The following is an 18,562-nucleotide window of genomic DNA, read 5'->3' as shown; positions in this document are numbered from 1 at the left end:
CTTATTAAGAGAGCATCAAACGCATATTTTAAACACAAGTCAAGACTTTATCACATACATATCTTTATTACATCATCAAACAGAAAGCATGATCCCACAACATGAATACAAAAATCACATTTTCAGGTTGACCCTGTCATGGTACTTCTGGTAAGGATCATCAACATACCAGTTCCTCCTCTTCCAAAAAGAGGTTGTCATTTTATCTAAGAGCTTGCTCTGGGATTTGTTACAGAAAACATGTTCCCTCAGGCGCTTTTGTCTAGTAGGTTTCTTCTTCCACAGTTTCTTCTTGTACCCAGCCTGTTTACAACCAAAAACAACAAGTCAGATTGTGAACACAGTGTGTTAAAGGTGTTAAGAGACACACTCTGCTGTTAACATTTAAAGACCCGTACCTTGCGTCTGATCCAAAGGCCACAATGCAGCCTCATAAACCGCTCTGTCACAGATTTTACAGACTTCTTTTTCCCCTTCTTCACACTGTAGTATGTGAGACTTCTGCTTGGTTGCTGAGTCAGACTGGGAATAAGTGATGATACCCTGTGAGCATGCAGAGAAACAGAGGAAAGGAGGGGTATAATGACTGCTATTCAAAGACTAAAGGGGTTGAAGTAACACAATATATATATACAAGGGTACAAACAGATACAACTATTACTTAAGGGTCACATATATTGCATTTGTAGTGCTGAACGTACTTTGAACTTATATGATCTCAAGCTAAATAGTAAAGTAGCTTTTATATGGCATAAAGTGTACACCTAAACCTTAACCTGGCTTTTTTTGTCTGGTGCTTATCTGTGTTAAATGTTAGTGTCTATGTTTTCATCTTATCATTGCAAATCAGATATGTTCCTATATCCTACAATGTGTTGATAAGAGCAATCACATATACCCCAAAGCTGGTGAGGGTTAAGATCAGGACTCTAAATATCTGGCCTTTATTTAGACTGGAGTCATAATGTCATTCTTGGGCATTGACATTAGATCCAGTTCGTTTCAAGGATGCATGTGGTTTGATATTGATCTTTTCATCAGGCGGTTTTAATTTCTACTCTGTGCATTGTTGTCCACCTGATGAGCAGTCGTCCCTGTCTCACCGTTGCAGGATGTTGTACCGGGGTGTCAGACACACTGCAGCCCGCAGAGGAGCGCTGACAGCGGCTATTGCAGCGGAGTTGTAGAGAGGTTGTGGTTGAATGAGGCTGGAGAGCTGACAGAGCTGTGGTGTCTTAGCACACAGAGAGACAGACAGCGGCCTCAGCAGCCCTGACAGACACAAGGAGGACATGAAAACACATGAGAGGAGTCACCGTGAGGACGATAAACAGCTAACATTAACTAATTATAGAGGTACAAACGTGAACACTTTCTCAAGTCTCTGAGCAAAACAGTTAATAATGGAAAACACACGATATTTACAGTTAAGATAGTATTATTTAAATATACAATTTGTTGATACCCACCGGACACTCTCCTTGCCACGGCGGCCGCCATGTTTTTTTATTAAGTCTGAGGTAACTACGGAGGCCTGTAAGGACAAATTTGACTTTTGTCGCGTTCAGCGTAAACCTTACTGTTTCATTGTCGCCATCTAGCAGCTTTTACTGGACCTGCATCTTCTTTCAAAATTACAAAATATAGATTTTTTAAAAAAGATATTTATATAAAAAAGTAAAAATAAGTGAGAAGCGCCACAGAAGAGGATCAGAGCCACTGAAAAAAATATAGTTTATATGAATTATGACTTTAATCTCAGAATACATGCTGGCAAGCCACAATGCCTCTTTAAGAGTTGAAAGTGGATTTTTTTTATCACTTTTTGTTTGTTTATTGTTGTTATTGATTCATAACTGTGATCAATAATTTTCATTGTATGTGGAGCTTGTTTTATCTGTCTCTGTTATACATTCAAAACAAGTCTAGTGCATCAAATTGTACGGATCCATGTGTTATATTTAGAAAAAAATGTATGAACTACTTGAGGTAAAGTTATAAAATGAACTATGTTTCCATATGAAATGCGATGAATTTAGAATTAAGAGAAAGCCCTTATAAAAACATCCAGGTAACACTAAGTCTGTACAGAAGAGGATTAGGGCCACTGAAAAAAAAATGAAGGTCCAATATATTTTATTGTTGTTATTATTCTGAGAAAAAAGTCAGAGTTCTGACTTTAATCTCAGAATTCTGACATTTTTCTCAGAACAATAATAATAAAAAAATAGATATTGGACCTTATTTTTTTTTCAGTGGCCCTAATCCTCTTCTGTACAGACTTAGTGTTACCTGGATGTTTTTAGAGAGAAAGAAAGGTACTTTATTAATCCCCAGGGGGGGAATTCACTCGTGCTATTTTTTGGACATGCTACACACAGTATATACATACAATGCACACACATGCAGTGAACATGCTTAGGGAGAGATGTCAGAGTGAGGATGCTGCCATCAACCAGCGCACCCCGAGCAGTTGGGGGGTTAGGTGCCTTGCTCAAGGGCACCTCTATATATAATTCTAAATTCACCGCATTTCATATGGAAACATAGTTCATTTTATAACTTTACCTCAAGTAGTATATAAATTTTTTTCTAAATATAACACATGGATCCATACAATTTGATGCACTAGACTTGTTTTGAATGTATAACAGAGACAGATAAAACAAGCTCCACATACAATGAACATTATTGATCACATTTATGAATCAATAACAACAATAAACAAACAAAAAGTGATAAAAAAAATCCACTTTCAACTCTGAAAGAGGCATTGTGGCTTGCCAGCATGTACTTCCTACTCAAAGTATTTTGCATTCAGTGAAATTTGAAGCAGATGTTTAATTTTAATAGAATATTCTTATCTTCACTGTCAAGCATCAAAGTATTTCTTCAGCCTACTGCTGTGTGGAAATGACGTAAAATTTTAATTACACTATGACCAAAGTATCCACCCTCTGAAGATCAAAGTCTCATAAACTGTATATCTGTCAGCTGTATCCATGTTTCTTCTCCATGGCTGTCTCGCTCTGTAAACTTGTTTTTCTGACCCTGAGATCTGCTTCTTGTCACAGTCTGAGTTTGGAAGCTTACACAAAGTGGAAATAATTGTTTACTTCTGTGGAGCATAACCACAGTCCGGTTGACATGTCAGCTCTCTTCACTCTTCATAGTGGAATATGCCCAGGAGCAACTTCGAACTATTGCGCTGCTTTATCCTGTGAATATACGAAGTGACGCAAACCCTTACTTTTTTTATATTGTACCACAAATCAGAAATCACTATGACACTAAGATACTAGAATAGAAACAGAAACAATAATTTGCAACTTTGTATCTAAGATAAATGCAGGGAAATAAGTAAATACATTTGCTACGGTTTTTTTTACCATATTTTTTCAGAACTTAAGTTTGTAACATCATCCAAAAGAGCACGAAGAGTAAGTAATAAGTAATTAATCATTTTTATTTATTTTCCTTTAAAACATACAAATATAATTTTTAAAAAAGCAAATGAAAAACATTAAAGCAAATGTACCATTGTGACTACAGACCACACGGCACTGTAATCAAACGTATTAAATAAACACAAGGTACCATCCACACATCACACCTCTCTGGTACTTTCAGTAGTTAATGGACGCACCCACATGTCAGCAGAGACACGAGTGCAAAGTAAATCAATTACTTATTTTTTTTAAAAAGTGCTTTTCATAAGAGAGAAGTTCCCACCCAGCTGAGGCGCACATCTCGACTTCAGCAGCCCAGCATACATACCTCTCATAATCTAATAACCTAGTTTACACAAGCAGAGTGTTCGTCTCTGAGTGGAACGGCTGTAACAGTGTCAGACTACAACAAGTCACAAAACAGTCAACGTCCATTTCTCAATAATATATATTCAAATGTACCACATAAAAAATCTTCTTCTATAAGTTCTTTGTCTTCAGTTGGAATCCGTTTCCAGAATTCACTCGGTTTTATCCTACATTTAATGTCCTTTGGTTCACCAGCCAGCGTACACAGGCTCTGCATCACACGGGATCCCGTAATATCGGCCCTGCGGCCGCTCTTTGCGTAGTAACGGAGCTCGAGCTACATTCAGCTCTCTGTCAGTGTCTCTCCGTCTGCGTAGTACCATTAAGATGATGAAGAGAAGAGCTACTGCGGGGAGAGAGGAACACAGCAGAGGATGAGACAGGATATGACTCTCTGCGGTGAGGCTTTTCACACAAGCACATGACAGATGCTTCAAATGGAGCATAACTCTTATTTTATTTAATAAGGTTTTGTTTGTGCTTGACTGTGACGCAAAACATTATATATATATAATCTGTTTAAGTGCAACTATTCTCATGAGCCTGAATTACCGAAAGTTTTATTGCATAAACAGTCTCTTTGAAATGAAAGTGAAATATATCACAGGCTAAAAAACAGCATTCTGAAGACAATAACTTCACATCCCAATAAAATACGTTATGCTATGACATGAAATATATATATATTACTGTAACAAACAAAACACACATTTCAGTAATAAAATATTTCTATTTAGTTTGTTGTCTCTGATTAGAGGACCTTGCTGTTTTCTGGAGCAACACTGAAAACTTGTTTTCTCATTTTTTCCCATTTACTTTTATGAGTGTAAATAATAAACTCTTTCACAGCATGCCTAACACTATCTTATGGAAGCTATTAGCATGTCAAACACAAACTATCAACACTGACTTTGAAGATATTTTCTGCCTGTAATTAGATCTTATTAAAGAGGGACATTGCAAATGCAGCTTGTCAACTTTAAAGGCAATCGGTTTGTAATGCATTACTGTAAGTCCCATGTTCTTAACATGATGTCGAATTAAAGGAGAAGCCTTAACCAAAGAGGATACTCACCTCCTCCACTTATAACTAAAAGAGCGATAGTGACAGGAGCTAGTTCACATGTGTCCCCAGCTTTGCGAAAGAAAGTCTCCATGCAGTATCCTGGAGCCAAGCTGCCCGCCGGACAAAAAGCATCATTGGGACACTTGATGGGGTTCACATCTGGACTCTAAGAGAAATAAAAAGACACTGTCACAAAAACTGCAACATTAACCTCACAAACACTGCTTCCTTTTCTCTCATAGGCTGTGAAAGTGTTGTACTCACGGGGCAGTAGTGATTCTCCGGACACACGTCACAGTTCTCCTGACCCCAGTGAATCTGATAGAAACCACTGCTGCAGATCTGACACATAGTCTGATGGGAAGCCTTGAACATGCCTGTTCAAAAGCAGATACCAGCTCAATGGGACATTCCCGTTTCTTTTACTAGCAGCTGTTCTCACAAACTCTATTGTTATTTACCTGGCCGACATTGTGTGCACACTTGAGTGGAGGTTTGTAGAGCTTCTGTTCCTCCGGGACACGTCTCACAGGTGGGACAGCCAGAGGAGCTGCCAGAGAGATGGACATGTTTGTTTGTTTGTGGACAGCATGGACTCTAAAGGGACTGATTTAATGGCTGCCACGAGTGACGTTGCAACATTTTTTGGAAAATGGCAAAGCTGATTTGATTCTAAGCTGTTGCAGCAGCTTGTTTTCACACTGCTAGAAGACATGTGGGAAGTGGTTTGAAAGCTGTCATTTTAAATAGGTTAAATAATGATGTACACAGCCTAAAAAAGATATGAACTGATAGTTTTGGGATGACTTAAAAATCTATATGAGATCATGATCAATCTAAATGTAGATCCATCAGTGTATCCCTCATTTGAGATCAGGAACCTTGAAGATGTCCTCGTCCGTAGATGCCTAAATCTATATCTTTATCATGTCGTATTGACTAAAAAACTGCTGGCCTGTTGCTCAGCATCTCTGCCTAGATTAAGAAAAAATAGATTATTGAAAATGCTCATATTGCCCTTGAATGTACAGCGTTTTCATATGTATATATGTGCTATAAATCCCATGTTATATCCTCCTGAGCATGGTCATGCATGCCACTAAAAATGCTGTACAGTCAGCTCTTTTATCAAAGCAGAGACTGAGGATCAGGTCTTGTAGAGCATCTGTGCTGGCAAACAGAGCCATGGGAGCATGTGATGTTTGATCTGATGGTTAGATAAGAGATTTTTTTCAAACAGAGAGATATTTATGAAAGTTTCAGACTGATCCCTGCAGAAAATAGATAGGGAGAAATAGAAACTTGTTGCTGTTCACATACTTGCAAAAAGTTCCCAGTCCACATGGTGTGCATGAAGTGGAACTCTGCTGCGATGAGAAGGAACCTGAAAGCAGCATATAAACATAACTTTATTATTATCTTCATTTGAAAGCCTGCATTCCCTTATAGCAGCTCAAGTGAAGAATTTTGAATCATCCAAATCTAATTTCTCACTACAGGCGTGACTGTGTTAAAATCTGAAAGCATATCACTAATTGCTGATAGTGAGTCCAGTCTACAGGAACATAAACACACCTGGTGAACAACTTGTGCAACTCTCTCCTCCGGTGTTGTTGTTGAAGGATCCAGGAGGGCAGGCGTGGCATAACGGACTTCCAGTGAAACTATAAAGTGTTGTGAAATACACACCAGTGAAAAATCTGCAAATATGATCAGCAATAATTCAGAACTCATCAGCACAATATGTGTTCATACTTTGTGTAGAAGCCCCGGTTGCAGGGCAGACACTGCTGCTGTCCAGCTTGTGGTTGATAGAACCCTGTTGTGCATGGGAGGCAGGCTCCAGGAAATAGACACAGCCCGGGGTTGGCACAGCACGCACACATCAGTGTGTCTGAGAAGGGATAAAGAACTTTTTCTTAGCTTCAATATTATTTTTCATCTCATATGAAACGTTTCACAAAGTAGTAACAGGACAGTTTTCTCAAAAGAGTTGAATGTTGACTTCTGACTCACTGTTGTCGTACTGGGATCCTGGTGCACAGGGCTCACAAGTAGAAATGTTGAATGCAAAGCAGCCCGGGGTTGTGCTGCTGAGGATCACGGGAGTTATAGTCAGACTGGTCACATTCTCGATGAGAGTTGTGTTCGTCACGGCCGGAGTGAGTGTGGTCTGGCTCAGCACCATGCCTGGAAGAGAAGGACACTGGATGATTCAAATCAGAGTCCAGGTTTCTGGATGAGGACTGAAAGAGAGCTGCAGTTCAAACTCATTAGAAATAATAACTGGGCCTGTGCCGGTAGCACTGCTGATTAACGGCTTTAACTGTGACCTTTAGCGTCCCTTTTACTGTGCTCTGCAGGGTTCACCAGCTACTTAAGTTGGCTCACATTTTCACAAACTGAACATGAAGCATGACAACAGCATGAAAATACCACAGAATGGAGGAAAAGCTACTTTGAAAACATGGCTTTGCAAACCACCAAGTAGTTCACACTGGAGCAAAGTAACCAAGGAAAGAAACACAAACAAAACAAGTAAGCCAAATGTCAGTATGACGTGAAAACTGTCTGAGTAATAGAAATGATTCATAATGATGGCAACAGATATATTCAAGTTTGGTTTTACAAAGTCAGATTTAAAACATTCAAAACTAAGGCAAAATATTTTCGAAAGATACTGACGGTCTATTCCCTGGAGATTTGATATAGGGTGTTTTTACAAATCTGTGCAAGATTTCAAATTATTTTCATTTTTTGTTGTTAAGAATGAGAAGAAAATGGAAGAAAATGTGTTTACGATCATTAGAAGAAAAACAACCAAAGGAAGTTTGTAAATGGCAGCATAGATATATATATATTAAAAAAAACAGCATAACAAAAATATAATAATGAAAAGTATTAAGACACTAAGTAAAGGATGTAAAAATTACAATGGTATGAAGAATAAATGTGTAGTAAATCTTGTAATACTTTACTACACAAAACAATAAAAAATAAATAATGAAACTACATGAATCCATATGTGAATATTAACATTGTTGAACGACCAGCAAATAGGTGTAGTATTTTGGTCAGTGACACTGCTCAAAATCATCTTCTGCTTTCAATTTTGGTCACAAGTCTGTCTCAATTTTTTATAAAAACTACTTTACTTTCATTTTTAGATTTTCAGACGAGTACTGGTCTTCACTTCTCAATAATTCAATTCAGTGGATTCACCCTACAGTCATCCCTCTTAGATATGTTCTGGGGTGGATCAAGCCTTGAGGAAACTACTTAGAAGTAAAAAGACAAAAAGCAAGAGGTCAGCAGCCTTCAGTGTGACTATATGTCACCTCTCAGACAAGCACATTAGAAGAACTTCTTCTATCAACTATTATCCTGGTGTCTTAAATATCTCCACATCTTAAGTATATTCCTGAACTTACCTAACCACTCAGAAGGTGGGGGTAGTTTATACATAACAGCAAAACAGAGCCCATACTGTGGTAGTAATCACATTAGCCATGTGCTTCCTTGAAAAAGAGCCATCCTCCTCGTGAGGTGCAATTATTCAGAAATGGGGTCATGTGATTATTCTGCTTCAGTCTGCTCTGGCTTGGACAACATATTCCTCTCTCAAAAGTTTTTTTTGGGACACGAGTCTGTGTTAAAGTGGCAGAAAGAAATGCTGTAATCCAGAGAGTTTGGAGGGGTCAGGTTTAAACATCAGCAGAGTAAGTCCCTATAAAGAGATTAGAGCAATACCACAACAAAAAATACTCTACCATAAAGAAAAGACACTTCGGTGGGATAGAGAGGCAAAATGACTGAATTGAAAGTTTCAAATGAAGCAAAAAGAAGCCAAAATGAAGTTAAATGTTTAAAAAGCATTATTCTCAGAGCTCCCTGCATAATCTGCTCATTTGAAGTACTTCACTAGGCTACTTTGTTTGCTTGTTTGTCGACAGTTGCTTAAAATGAGCAGTAAACAATAAGCATAATGGTATATTTAAATAATACACCTAGATGGCACATATGCTGCTGTATTTAGCTGCTCTTGGTGTTAGAGGAGTCTAAAGTTACCTAGTAAATAAGCGGCGCATATCGCAGGCAGAAGTCCCCGGCGGGCCATCCTCCACAGATTATCGAGTTCTTCCACCAAACAGTGTCCGGCTACAGCATCTCATCCCTGACAAACAAGTGGTCGACTTGTCCTTGTTTTTTTTCTCAAAGGACGTCAGTGACGCTCGCTCGAAGTGGGATCAGGTCCTCTCATCAGTATCATATGACAAAATACACATCATGTGATTTTGCTTTAGAGGGAAAAACTGAGAAAAATGGGCTGGATTCAGGCAGAGAGCTTGCTGCTGCACGGGGCGGCCTGTAGGGGCGCTACTGTGACTTATGTGGGTCAAATATAATGTGCTGTGCAGATTATTACATGTATGGTACAAAGAGACAGAAATGGTGGTATTTTATTTTTTGAATTAGTAAAAATCACAGAAAATGAGAGGATTGTTTTTAAGAATAGAAAGTCATTAGACTCAAACTCCTGCACTGAAAATGTGGATAAGATATTACTTTATTGATCCCGGGGGGGGGGGGGGGGGGGGGGGAATTCAGTTGTTACAGCAAACCAGACATAAGTACAATCAAGAAGAAGTTTCAATAAGTAAAATAAAATAAAATAAGTAAAAATTAAAAATTAAAATAGATAAATAAAGCTAGAATACAATTAAAGGCACTATGAGGAGTTTTTCACCAGCTGAGAAACAGACTGAAACCAACACTGATGCCTCTTTATGACTTTCAAAAGCAAACAAAACCATAAACAACAACACTGATACCTTCTCTGTTGTCATTTTTAATGCCTTAAACCACTCAGTGGGGGTAGGTGTCAGACCACATGATTGACATTTGGCTTTAGAAACACCCTTTTTCGGCTGTTTTCATGGCAAATAATCACATTGAGTGATACATCTGGCTGTTAAAAGACAACAGGATGGGGTTTTTGTTGAAAACACTACTTTTGCATGTACAGAACAAGAGATAAGAGGTATCACTTGGTCCACAATGGGGCACCAAAATTGATATTAATCAAAAGTTCCTCACAGCAGCTTTAAGATATATACAATGTCACAATGGAAGTTAGATTAAATAGAAGTAATTACAGGCAGTATTAAAATGTTTCAGTAGTGAAAGGTTGACATGGTGTGATTAGTCAGTTCAGGATGAGATGATGGAGTGTGGCAGACAGTGGAGTGTGTGTGTGTGTGTGTGTGTGTGTGTGTGGGGGGGGGGGGGGGGGGGGCGTGTGGCCTGTGGCCTGTGGCCTCGGTTACTGTTTAACAGTCTGAAGGGAGCAGATGACATAAATTGCATGTGAGAAGATGTTGGGGAAATTGAACACCAGAAATGTTATTATTAGAACAATGGGACAACTTCAATGATTTTTTAATTTTTTTTTATTAAACCTTTTTATTAGGGACACAATCAGAGCAAAATACAGTGATGTCAATTCAAAATGTACAATGCCCATCTTTGTTCTTTTTTTTCCCTTAACAAAACAATGAACATTGCCTCTGCATTCAAATAAAATTATAATAAATCAATTTCCCTCTGTAAAATAATCAGATACATTGTTTAAATACCATAGTCACCAAGTAAATAAATGGCAATGGAATACAATAAACAAAGAAACATTAATTAAATGAGAAAAAGAAAGAAAGAAAGAAAGAAAGAAAGAAAGAAAGAAGTTGAGGGGGTCTAGGTTACAGGAAGAACTGGCAATGAGTGAAAATATGACATGTTGAAATATGATGTTAATGCACAGTTTTTACTTAATATACATTTTCATATTCATTATGTTTCATTTAGTGTGCTGTCACATCTCTATGCCGCTGTACTTCCTTTGCTGTGGGTGTTTGTGCCTCATATCTATGAATCATGAGTGACATTTTGAACAGTAACCAAAACAAACCACAGAAATAACATCAACGCTTTTTTAAGGAAGGGACATTTCTTTATAGATCATAAGATTAAGATTCACTTCCCTTTTCTTGCTACATACGCAGGTAGGATGAACTTCCGCATGGGAGACATAAAAAAAAAACCTCTGTCGATAGTTAAGACTTATTTCCAAGTAAACAATCACAGGCCAGAACAAACAACCCTGGATAATCAGACTTCGAAATCCAAAGTAGCCTTACGACAGGAAAAAAATAATCTGTTTTCTCATGGAAAAAGTCACAGTGGCAAATACTTTTAATGGAAAGGTATGAAATTGAGAGCATGACCTCAGGTGGAAAGCTGATTAAGACAATTCCTGCAACAAAAATAAGTCTTTCAGGCCTAAATTAAGCATGTTGCAACATATTGAAGCCTTGAATGTTTCCATCAGAGATGACCATAAGGAGTTTCCTTCTGGATATGACGCTCTAAACTTAGCTCCAATTCCTCCCAGCTTATATCTCTCTGGCAGAAAAAGACAAAGAGAGAGAGAGGCGTGAAGAATCCCTCCACTAACAGAAACAGACAGAGCTGACAGAGCTAACAACGTATTTACAAACAGATGTCAGCTCAGTTTTTCTTTGTTTTGGGTATCATACTCACTCTGTTGTGTGCCTCTGTGTTTTTAACAGGGTGTGCGGCTGCTTGCTCAGAGGTTTTGGCCCTCTTGCTCTCCATTTGTTTCAGTCTCTGGCGCTCTTGTTGTTTTGCTTCGAGCTTCCTCTGCAGAGCCAGAACTGTGTCATCCTGGAGGACCGCCTGCCGAAGACCCAGCCTGCTTTTTCTCTCCTCTTTCCTGCAGCATGCCAAAACTCACCATAAATACGTGTGTGATACTTTATGCTTCAGAGCCAAACATGTCCCTGACCTGATGGCGGCAGCCTGTGCCAGTGCTCTCCTGTGGAGGTTGATGGTCTCCACCTTCTCCAGCAGCATCTGCTTCTTGCTCTGCTTCTCCTCCAGGATTTGTTCGCGCTTCTTCTGCTGCTCTGCCTGCTGCACATCCTTCAGGAGGGCCAGCCGCTTCATCAACTCGCACAGGGACATTTCTCCCAGCAGCTCGTGGCCTGCAGTCTGACACAGGACAAACACTTAACAATACTTAAGGGTTAATTGTGAGATGGTGTTTGTGCTTTCCTTCACTCACCTGTGTGTCATCAAAATGTTTCACTCTGATGTGAGGGAGAGATTCAAGGGCGCGGATTTCACGGATGATTTCAAACTTCCTGCTGAGCTCGGCCTGTGCCTCCTCGAGTGCCTGACGAAGGAGCTCCTGGCTTTGCTCTGAGACTTCTTTCACTGTAAAGTGTGATTAGAAATGATGAGAACAACTATAAATCTTCACAAAAACATCACTACATTACACCTGATGCCAAACGAGGAGGCATACCTATACTCTGCTTGAACTTCTGTATCCTCTCTTTAGCTGCCTTTGAGTTCTTGTGGCCCTCTGCTACTTGTTGCACCAAGTCTCTCATTTCTTTTTCCTCTTGCAGCCTTTTCTCGGCGTATTTCCCCATCAGCTCAGCGGTCTAGAAGCGAAAACAGAGCAGAAATCAGACAGACGGTCATGCATGATTGTAAAAGGACATCTCTAAAGGGGTCTCTCACCTCCTCCTTCTTCAGCTGAGCGGTCTTCTGGTTGCGTTCCATCAAGCGTGTGCGGGCCATAGCTGCCTCCTCATAACTGATGCGTCTCTCCAGATGCCTGCGCTCAATGCTGGCAAGCTCCTCCTGCAGATCCCTCTCACGCATCTCTTTCTGCCACTGCAGGAAGGATGACCGCTCACTGCCCCCCTCCATCAGACGCTCCATTCTGTATGACAAACACAAAGAAACGACTTTCTGATCTCTGCAGAGACCTGACAACATATTTCATACAGGGTGTTCAAGTAGTGTGGGAAATTGTCATGACAAAAGTAATAACAAAACTGGTCTGTAGATTTTGCTTTGCCTCTGATTAATACTTTTGATTGGTCTGACATCATTAGAGTGGATGCAGTCTTTTATAGACCTGTTACCTTTGCAGCTCCTCCTCCGCCTGACGATCATACAGCGCCTCCTGCCTTAGGATTGCTGCACTGTTGACCTTGATGGGCCAGCTGTTAGTCTAAGCAGAATTGGAGACATACACAACATTAAATATAACATCTTAATAAGTCGATATTTGTGACTAAACCAAAGGTTGATCATTTGAAGCAGGTAGAATAATCAGATCTCACCTTTTTACTGGAAGGAGGTCCGGAGGAGTGAATAGTGTTGAATTTTAGTTTTGAATCCACGTCCTCTTGAATTTGAGACATCACTTTCTGCAGGAGAATTGACGCTTCATCAGAGACTTACTTTGGACTCATTTTAAATCACTTATTAGACAGTTAATTCTTTTCTCTGACAGTGATCACAAAACAGCCTCTACCTTGGTGTGTTCTGACTTCTGCGTGTTTCCACATCTGAACTGTTTCATATTTGCTTCATAGAGTAGTTCCTATATGTCAGAGGCAGACAGGGTCGTGTTAACAAAGGTAGCACTTTAGCTGATTATTATTATATGATAAACGTTCTATATCATAATTTCCTGTTATATGAATATTTATTTGGTTTTTTTACTTTTTCATATGCCAGAGTTCCTAATTTTGACCATTTAAAAAGTGCAGATATTGTACCTCAGTCTTTTGGCGGTTCTTCTGTTTGATCTCCTCTAATATCTGCGTCTCCTTTGGAGGCCTGTACGTGCTACTTGGTGCCTTTAAAAAAAGATAACTTTTGAGTTATGCAATACACTTCAAAACATCTCAATGACCAAACATCTGTCAATATTTGAATTAAATATTAAATATAACTGTGAAGGAGGCTGACAGGTTTGCATTTTTCCTGCTGTGGGATGATTTCAGGCAGAGGCACAGCTGGAGGTTTAGGTTTGGTGAGAGAAAACTCCTTGGGCTCTGTGGTTTTTGAAGGGCCTTTCTTGATCTGATCCCCTTGGGAAATTTTCAGAGAAAGCTGCTCCAAGAAAATATTGATCTCAGGGCGCCATCTAAAGGACAGATAGACATATAAATCTTCACCTCCGAATAACACTCACTGCCTTGGGAAATATTTGGCTGCTCTTACCTCAGCAGAGGGCTAATCCAGTTTTTCTCCACATAGGCAGCATCATAGATTGTATTCCACTCCTCTTGTATCCATTTGGTGAGGTTAGAGAAAAAGAAACTCAGGAACTGCAACCAAACAGAATGGAAAGAAGGCACAGTGTCAGGGCTTTTGATGGCTAGATATTTCCACTACAACATCAGTACGTATGATCAGCAAATGAGTTTTCTTACTGCATGCATCTTCTTCAAGTCCAGAGATTTCACTATGTTGATAAAACGCTGAAGTCCAATGTCATCGAGGGCAAATGTGGCCAGGTAACAAATTACTAAAGGAGAAATAAGTGTTACTCATGCACATTTGCAATTGTATCCTGAGTCAAAACAAGAAAAAGTATATTGTTTAGTTCATAGACTTACCCACAAACTGGTTGCGATTACCTCTCGATACACATTTCCCATTCTGACCATAGAAGATATTGATGACTACGTCCAGTAACTTTTTATGCTCAACACATCCAGAAACAACATCAAGTATGAACTTTTTATGGAGGGTTTCAAAACTCTGTACAAAAACACAAATGAGATAGTCAGATGTCAGCTCAAGTATCTTCAGGTCACCAACCTCATACTAAATCAAGGGCACCTGCAAGTCCTTTGCAGCTTCCTCAATGAAGTCATCCAAACACAGCCTGCTTGCACTGAACTTCTCGAGCAGTGAAATAGCCTCTAAAGCAAGGGAGGCATAGCTTGGTGCCATTTTATATCGGCCTGCAGAAAGCTAACAGAAAGCGGTGGAGAGCTGCAGAAACACCCGCAAACATATATCTTATACAGTCTATGATCCTATCAAAAGTCACGTATGGTCCGAGCAAAAAGTATAATCGAGACTCAGTGTCAGGTAGACCGAAGTTGCTTTTGTTGAATAAAACATAAATTAGTGAGCAGTATGTTTAAAAGAGCCAATTAAGTGCAGCTTGTTTTCTGCCACGTTCAGTCGTTGCTTGGCAACAAACTAACGTAAACACAAGTGCATCCCAGTTCCATCATCAAGGTAAAATGAGCAGCTCGAGCAAAAGCAGGAAATATCAAAAATACTCTGTTGTGATCAAATGTTTTTATTATTGGACTGTATTGTTAAATGTCTGAAATAGTAGTGTTTTATTAATCCTATGCAGTTTGACATCTCGATCCTTTGTTGGCTGCCATAACAATAATCATGACGTAGCAAAGCGTGACGTATGTGCTCTTCTTGCGCTGCCTTCAGGTACTGTTGGAAATACCTGCTTTATAATTGCACATATTCCACTACCCTCTGGTCCCAAATGACAGGATATTTGATGTGCAAAACTACATATAATCTTATTATTGATTGTAAGGCTGTTATAATGTATTTCAATACATCTCATTTATTTTAAATGTAATTATACTATATGGTACATTTCATATTCACAAATCAATCAATGCATCAGACTTTATTTATAAAGCGCTTTTCATACAATGACATTGTATCACAAAGTGCTGTACATGAAAACAACTTAAAATAGAATAAATAAAGAAAAAGAGGGTTCATCTTGATCACAAATCCAAAATATGACTGCTGTATTCCAGTCACTGTGGCTGTAACAAAACAAGGCTACTTTAAAATATGACCATCATAATTCTCATCAGATATAAAACCCTGCTTTAAATACAGGCTATAAAGGCCTGGTAACTTCTGCAGTTCAGGTTAAAAAGTGCCCAGTAACAATTTAAGTACACTACTAGTCCAATAGGTGGCACTGTTGTCTCAAAAACAGAATTAACATCATGATTGCATTGTTTGCCACTTTACCTTTTTCATTAGACTACAGTGCAGTGCAAACAAATGCAAACCATACAATTAATTCAATAAATGAAATAGTTTCATACCTGACACTTTAATCCTGTAGCAGAGATGAGTGTCACCTTCTCATTTGGCCCTCATACACTTAGCATCAACACACTGGGCACAGTTATGAAAGGTGAGTCTCCTGTGGTTCCTCTAAACACAGGTCTGCTGGTCACCACAATGTCTTAACCAGCCGTCTGAAATACTCTGAATTACTGCTGTACTGCTGGACTGCTTTATGTCCTATCTGTCACACAGGTCTTTCTCTATCATGTTTGAAATGCTTCTTCCTCCTGTGCTCCTCTCTCTTGCGGGGTACCCCAGGGGTCTATTTTGGATCTCGTCTTATTCACTGTTCCCATACTTCCCCAGGGGCAAATCCTGCATAGGCACGGTATAGACTTTCACTGCTACATAGATTAGACTCAGCTCCATGCCATGTTAAAGCCTGGCACTATGCTGATGTTCCTCATATTGTGTCCCGTCTGACTGAAATCAAGACTTCAATGTCTGAACATTTGATTGTAGCTACTATAATAATCTGTCTTCCAGGGTGCTCTAAGAGGCCAGCAACCTAGGGGTCATTTTAGTCTCCAACCTTTCCTTTGACACCTAGGTGACTGAAGTTACGCAATCCTGTTCTGCTCAGCTGAAAAAGTCATCCATGCATTTATTTCCTCCAGACATGACCCCTGTACTGCACACTCAAGCCTTTATCTGTGAATTGCTAACTCCCTATGAGCCTGACCGCTGCCTGAGGTGTACTAGCAGGGCCTTACTCATGGTTCCTAATTCTTGACCAGTCACACAAGAAGTGATTGAGCTTTTACAGTTTAGGGTCAACAGCTGTTGAACTCCCTGCCTGAGGATGTCAGACATGCAAGCTCAGTGTCCTCTTTTAAGTCTCCTCTTAAACTCGCCTCTATCAGCTGACTTTTTCTTGACCATTGGCTTTGTTGTACTTCTCTCTTTCACCTCGTATTATTCAAAGTATCAGATCTTACCGATTTGTTATTGACTTTTATATATTTTCAGAGTGATACCCTGAACCAATTCATCCACTTTCCATGTAAACCAACATACAACTATATTGTGACCTCTGCAGGGATTATACCTCCATCTTCACACTCTATTTAAACTAAACCAGTTAATGAAAGGCTGAGTGTTGGCAAGAGGTGTAGCATAGTGTAACAAGGATACTGGCATGGGGGCTAGCTTATAAAACTGTCATGTAGCTTTCACATTGCTGGGTTTATTAGACAGGAATTATTTTCAAACATAAAAATAAGCAGGCACACTTTATAATAACACTTAAATTATCTTGCAGGGAAGCTGTAGCTTTAACTACAGTTAGGTAACAAGGGTTCCCTTGTAAAAATGTTCACACACTCATCCAAAAAAAAAGTGCTGTGGTCTGCATGCATTAAGCTGTTCATTTAATAAAGTGATCAGGTCCTCCATATTTCCTCTGCTGTGTCAGGTGTATTCCACTCGCTGAGCTTCATTAAAGAAACAAAGGACAATTATAACCAGCTCAGTCCAAATGTGATAATTCTGCCAGCAAATTAGTTTATCTTTATTTATTTGCACAATTAAACAATTACACAAGAAAACAGAACAAAGATAAATAATATACAGTGCAGGAAGAGGCAGAAAACTCAGAGAGTGTATTTGAAGCCTCCAACCACATAATGTTGTTATATCACAAATGCATTAAAAAACACTACATTAACACATAAAGACAATAGTTGATATTAGTAATAAAATAACATAATATATAAAAGTAATATAAATACAGTTATAATATCAACAGAGTTCAAAAGAGAGAAAATATGAATATGAGGTGAATGGATACCTGTCTATGAGTATGTGGTTGAGCAAGATTTTATTATACTATATTTACGGTGGCCCTGAAGTGCAAATCACAACGGCAATTCAGTAAACATCACGGCAAATCAGTTCAGCGACGAGTCATGTCCCCCGAGGGTAGTGCTGAACGATTTACATAACAATTTAATAGAATGCAATTTTCAAATCACAAAGGCTGCGATTAAAAAAACCAAAAAGTTTCATGTACACAAACGCAACCTTATGTGACATGTATGCAGTAGATGGCTGTAATGCACCTTTCAGCTGGTTTGCCGACGGCCAAAAATCTCTGAAAAACGAGACTTGTGCGAGCGGGAGATGAAGAAAACAACTTCAGCCACCCTAAGTTTTGATTTGTTGTTTTGTTGTTGACATCTTTAAAAATGGCCTCAGCAGAAGAACCGATCATATTGAGGCGTACAAAATAATCAACACGCTGAATATCAACATGTGAAGCAGGCTTATAAATGATCTCCACAGACGCAGAGTCAGTGAAGACCAAGACAACATGTGGATTTACTGCAACAGGACAACTGAACAGATTCATATTTTAGACTCACAGTGTCCAGTTTTCTGTTTACTGGTTCTTATTGAGAAAAAATAAGCATGTGACGTGGTCAGGTGTCAGCCAGGAGTGCAACCGGGTCAGAATCAGTCCGACAGCAGAGAAAAAAAGAGACCTGTCACTCAACCATAGCCCCCAGCTGAGTGTCTCCACTGTGGGCAACACCTTCAGTCAGCTGATTCACATTGAAACATGCTTTAAACTTAAAACACTTGTTTGGCAGAATGTTGTGGTAGTAATAGTAGTTCTGGTGAACGGTTACAAGACAGCAAGTCAAAGTATTTAGTAAGT

General features: G+C 39.2%; 3 protein-coding genes across 6 annotated transcripts; all 3 read right to left on the bottom strand.

Annotated features, from left to right (window-relative positions):
- Positions 1-39: 39 nt before the first annotated feature.
- Positions 40-1,576, bottom strand: mrpl35 (mitochondrial ribosomal protein L35). The gene is made up of 4 exons (XM_034675859.1): positions 1,470-1,576; positions 1,104-1,272; positions 399-543; positions 40-303 (listed from the first exon to the last, which is right to left on the bottom strand). Exons 1-4 carry the CDS (start codon positions 1,498-1,500, stop codon positions 115-117), a joined length of 534 nt encoding a protein of 177 aa, XP_034531750.1. The 5' UTR covers positions 1,501-1,576; the 3' UTR covers positions 40-114.
- Positions 1,577-3,445: 1,869 nt separating this feature from the next.
- Positions 3,446-9,233, bottom strand: si:dkey-21a6.5 (major surface trophozoite antigen 11). 3 transcript variants are annotated; one of them, XM_034675126.1, is made up of 9 exons: positions 8,953-9,233; positions 6,901-7,074; positions 6,640-6,778; positions 6,460-6,548; positions 6,205-6,268; positions 5,346-5,434; positions 5,149-5,261; positions 4,894-5,050; positions 3,446-4,161 (listed from the first exon to the last, which is right to left on the bottom strand). In XM_034675126.1, the coding sequence occupies exons 1-9, from the start codon at positions 8,999-9,001 to the stop codon at positions 4,007-4,009; spliced, it is 1,029 nt and encodes a 342-aa protein (XP_034531017.1). In that variant the 5' UTR covers positions 9,002-9,233; the 3' UTR covers positions 3,446-4,006. The 3 variants fall into 3 exon arrangements, with proteins under 3 accessions (XP_034531017.1, XP_034531016.1, XP_034531014.1); XM_034675125.1 differs by having other exon boundaries at positions 3,446-4,164; positions 8,953-9,230; XM_034675123.1 differs by lacking the exon at positions 8,953-9,233 and adding an exon at positions 8,316-8,437 and having other exon boundaries at positions 3,446-4,164.
- A 1,636-nt stretch (positions 9,234-10,869) lies between these two features.
- Positions 10,870-15,117, bottom strand: cfap99 (cilia and flagella associated protein 99). 2 transcript variants are annotated; one of them, XM_034675664.1, is made up of 15 exons: positions 14,614-14,989; positions 14,388-14,532; positions 14,202-14,296; positions 13,990-14,096; positions 13,735-13,912; positions 13,542-13,622; positions 13,295-13,363; positions 13,101-13,187; positions 12,900-12,988; positions 12,490-12,694; positions 12,269-12,410; positions 12,026-12,177; positions 11,747-11,952; positions 11,482-11,674; positions 10,870-11,332 (listed from the first exon to the last, which is right to left on the bottom strand). In XM_034675664.1, the coding sequence occupies exons 1-15, from the start codon at positions 14,725-14,727 to the stop codon at positions 11,183-11,185; spliced, it is 2,013 nt and encodes a 670-aa protein (XP_034531555.1). In that variant the 5' UTR covers positions 14,728-14,989; the 3' UTR covers positions 10,870-11,182. The 2 variants fall into 2 exon arrangements, with proteins under 2 accessions (XP_034531555.1, XP_034531556.1); XM_034675665.1 differs by having other exon boundaries at positions 11,116-11,343; positions 14,614-15,117.
- Positions 15,118-18,562: the final 3,445 nt, after the last annotated feature.

The sequence above is a fragment of the Notolabrus celidotus genome, chromosome 22 (assembly GCF_009762535.1).
Source record: "Notolabrus celidotus isolate fNotCel1 chromosome 22, fNotCel1.pri, whole genome shotgun sequence".
Lineage (NCBI taxonomy): Eukaryota > Metazoa > Chordata > Actinopteri > Labriformes > Labridae > Notolabrus > Notolabrus celidotus.
This window is presented reverse-complemented; position numbering and strand designations above follow the sequence as displayed.

Coding starts and splice junctions, on each gene's coding strand:
- mrpl35 (XM_034675859.1), bottom strand. CDS start 1,500: ATGGCGGCCGCCGTGGCAAGGAGAGTGTCCG. Junction 544..1,103: donor CGGTACAACATCCTGCAACG/GTGAGACAGGGA, acceptor GCATGCTCACAG/GGTATCATCACTTATTCCCA. Junction 304..398: donor GCCTTTGGATCAGACGCAAG/GTACGGGTCTTT, acceptor GGTTGTAAACAG/GCTGGGTACAAGAAGAAACT.
- si:dkey-21a6.5 (XM_034675125.1), bottom strand. CDS start 9,001: ATGGCCCGCCGGGGACTTCTGCCTGCGATATGCGCCGCTTATTTACTA. Junction 7,075..8,952: donor ATGCGCCGCTTATTTACTAG/GTAACTTTAGAC, acceptor CTTCTCTTCCAG/GCATGGTGCTGAGCCAGACC. Junction 6,549..6,639: donor AACCGGGGCTTCTACACAAA/GTATGAACACAT, acceptor AACACTTTATAG/TTTCACTGGAAGTCCGTTAT.
- cfap99 (XM_034675664.1), bottom strand. CDS start 14,727: ATGGCACCAAGCTATGCCTCCCTTGCTTTAGAGGCTATTTCACTGCTC. Junction 12,178..12,268: donor GAAGTTCAAGCAGAGTATAG/GTATGCCTCCTC, acceptor CACACTTTACAG/TGAAAGAAGTCTCAGAGCAA. Junction 11,953..12,025: donor AACATTTTGATGACACACAG/GTGAGTGAAGGA, acceptor GTCCTGTGTCAG/ACTGCAGGCCACGAGCTGCT.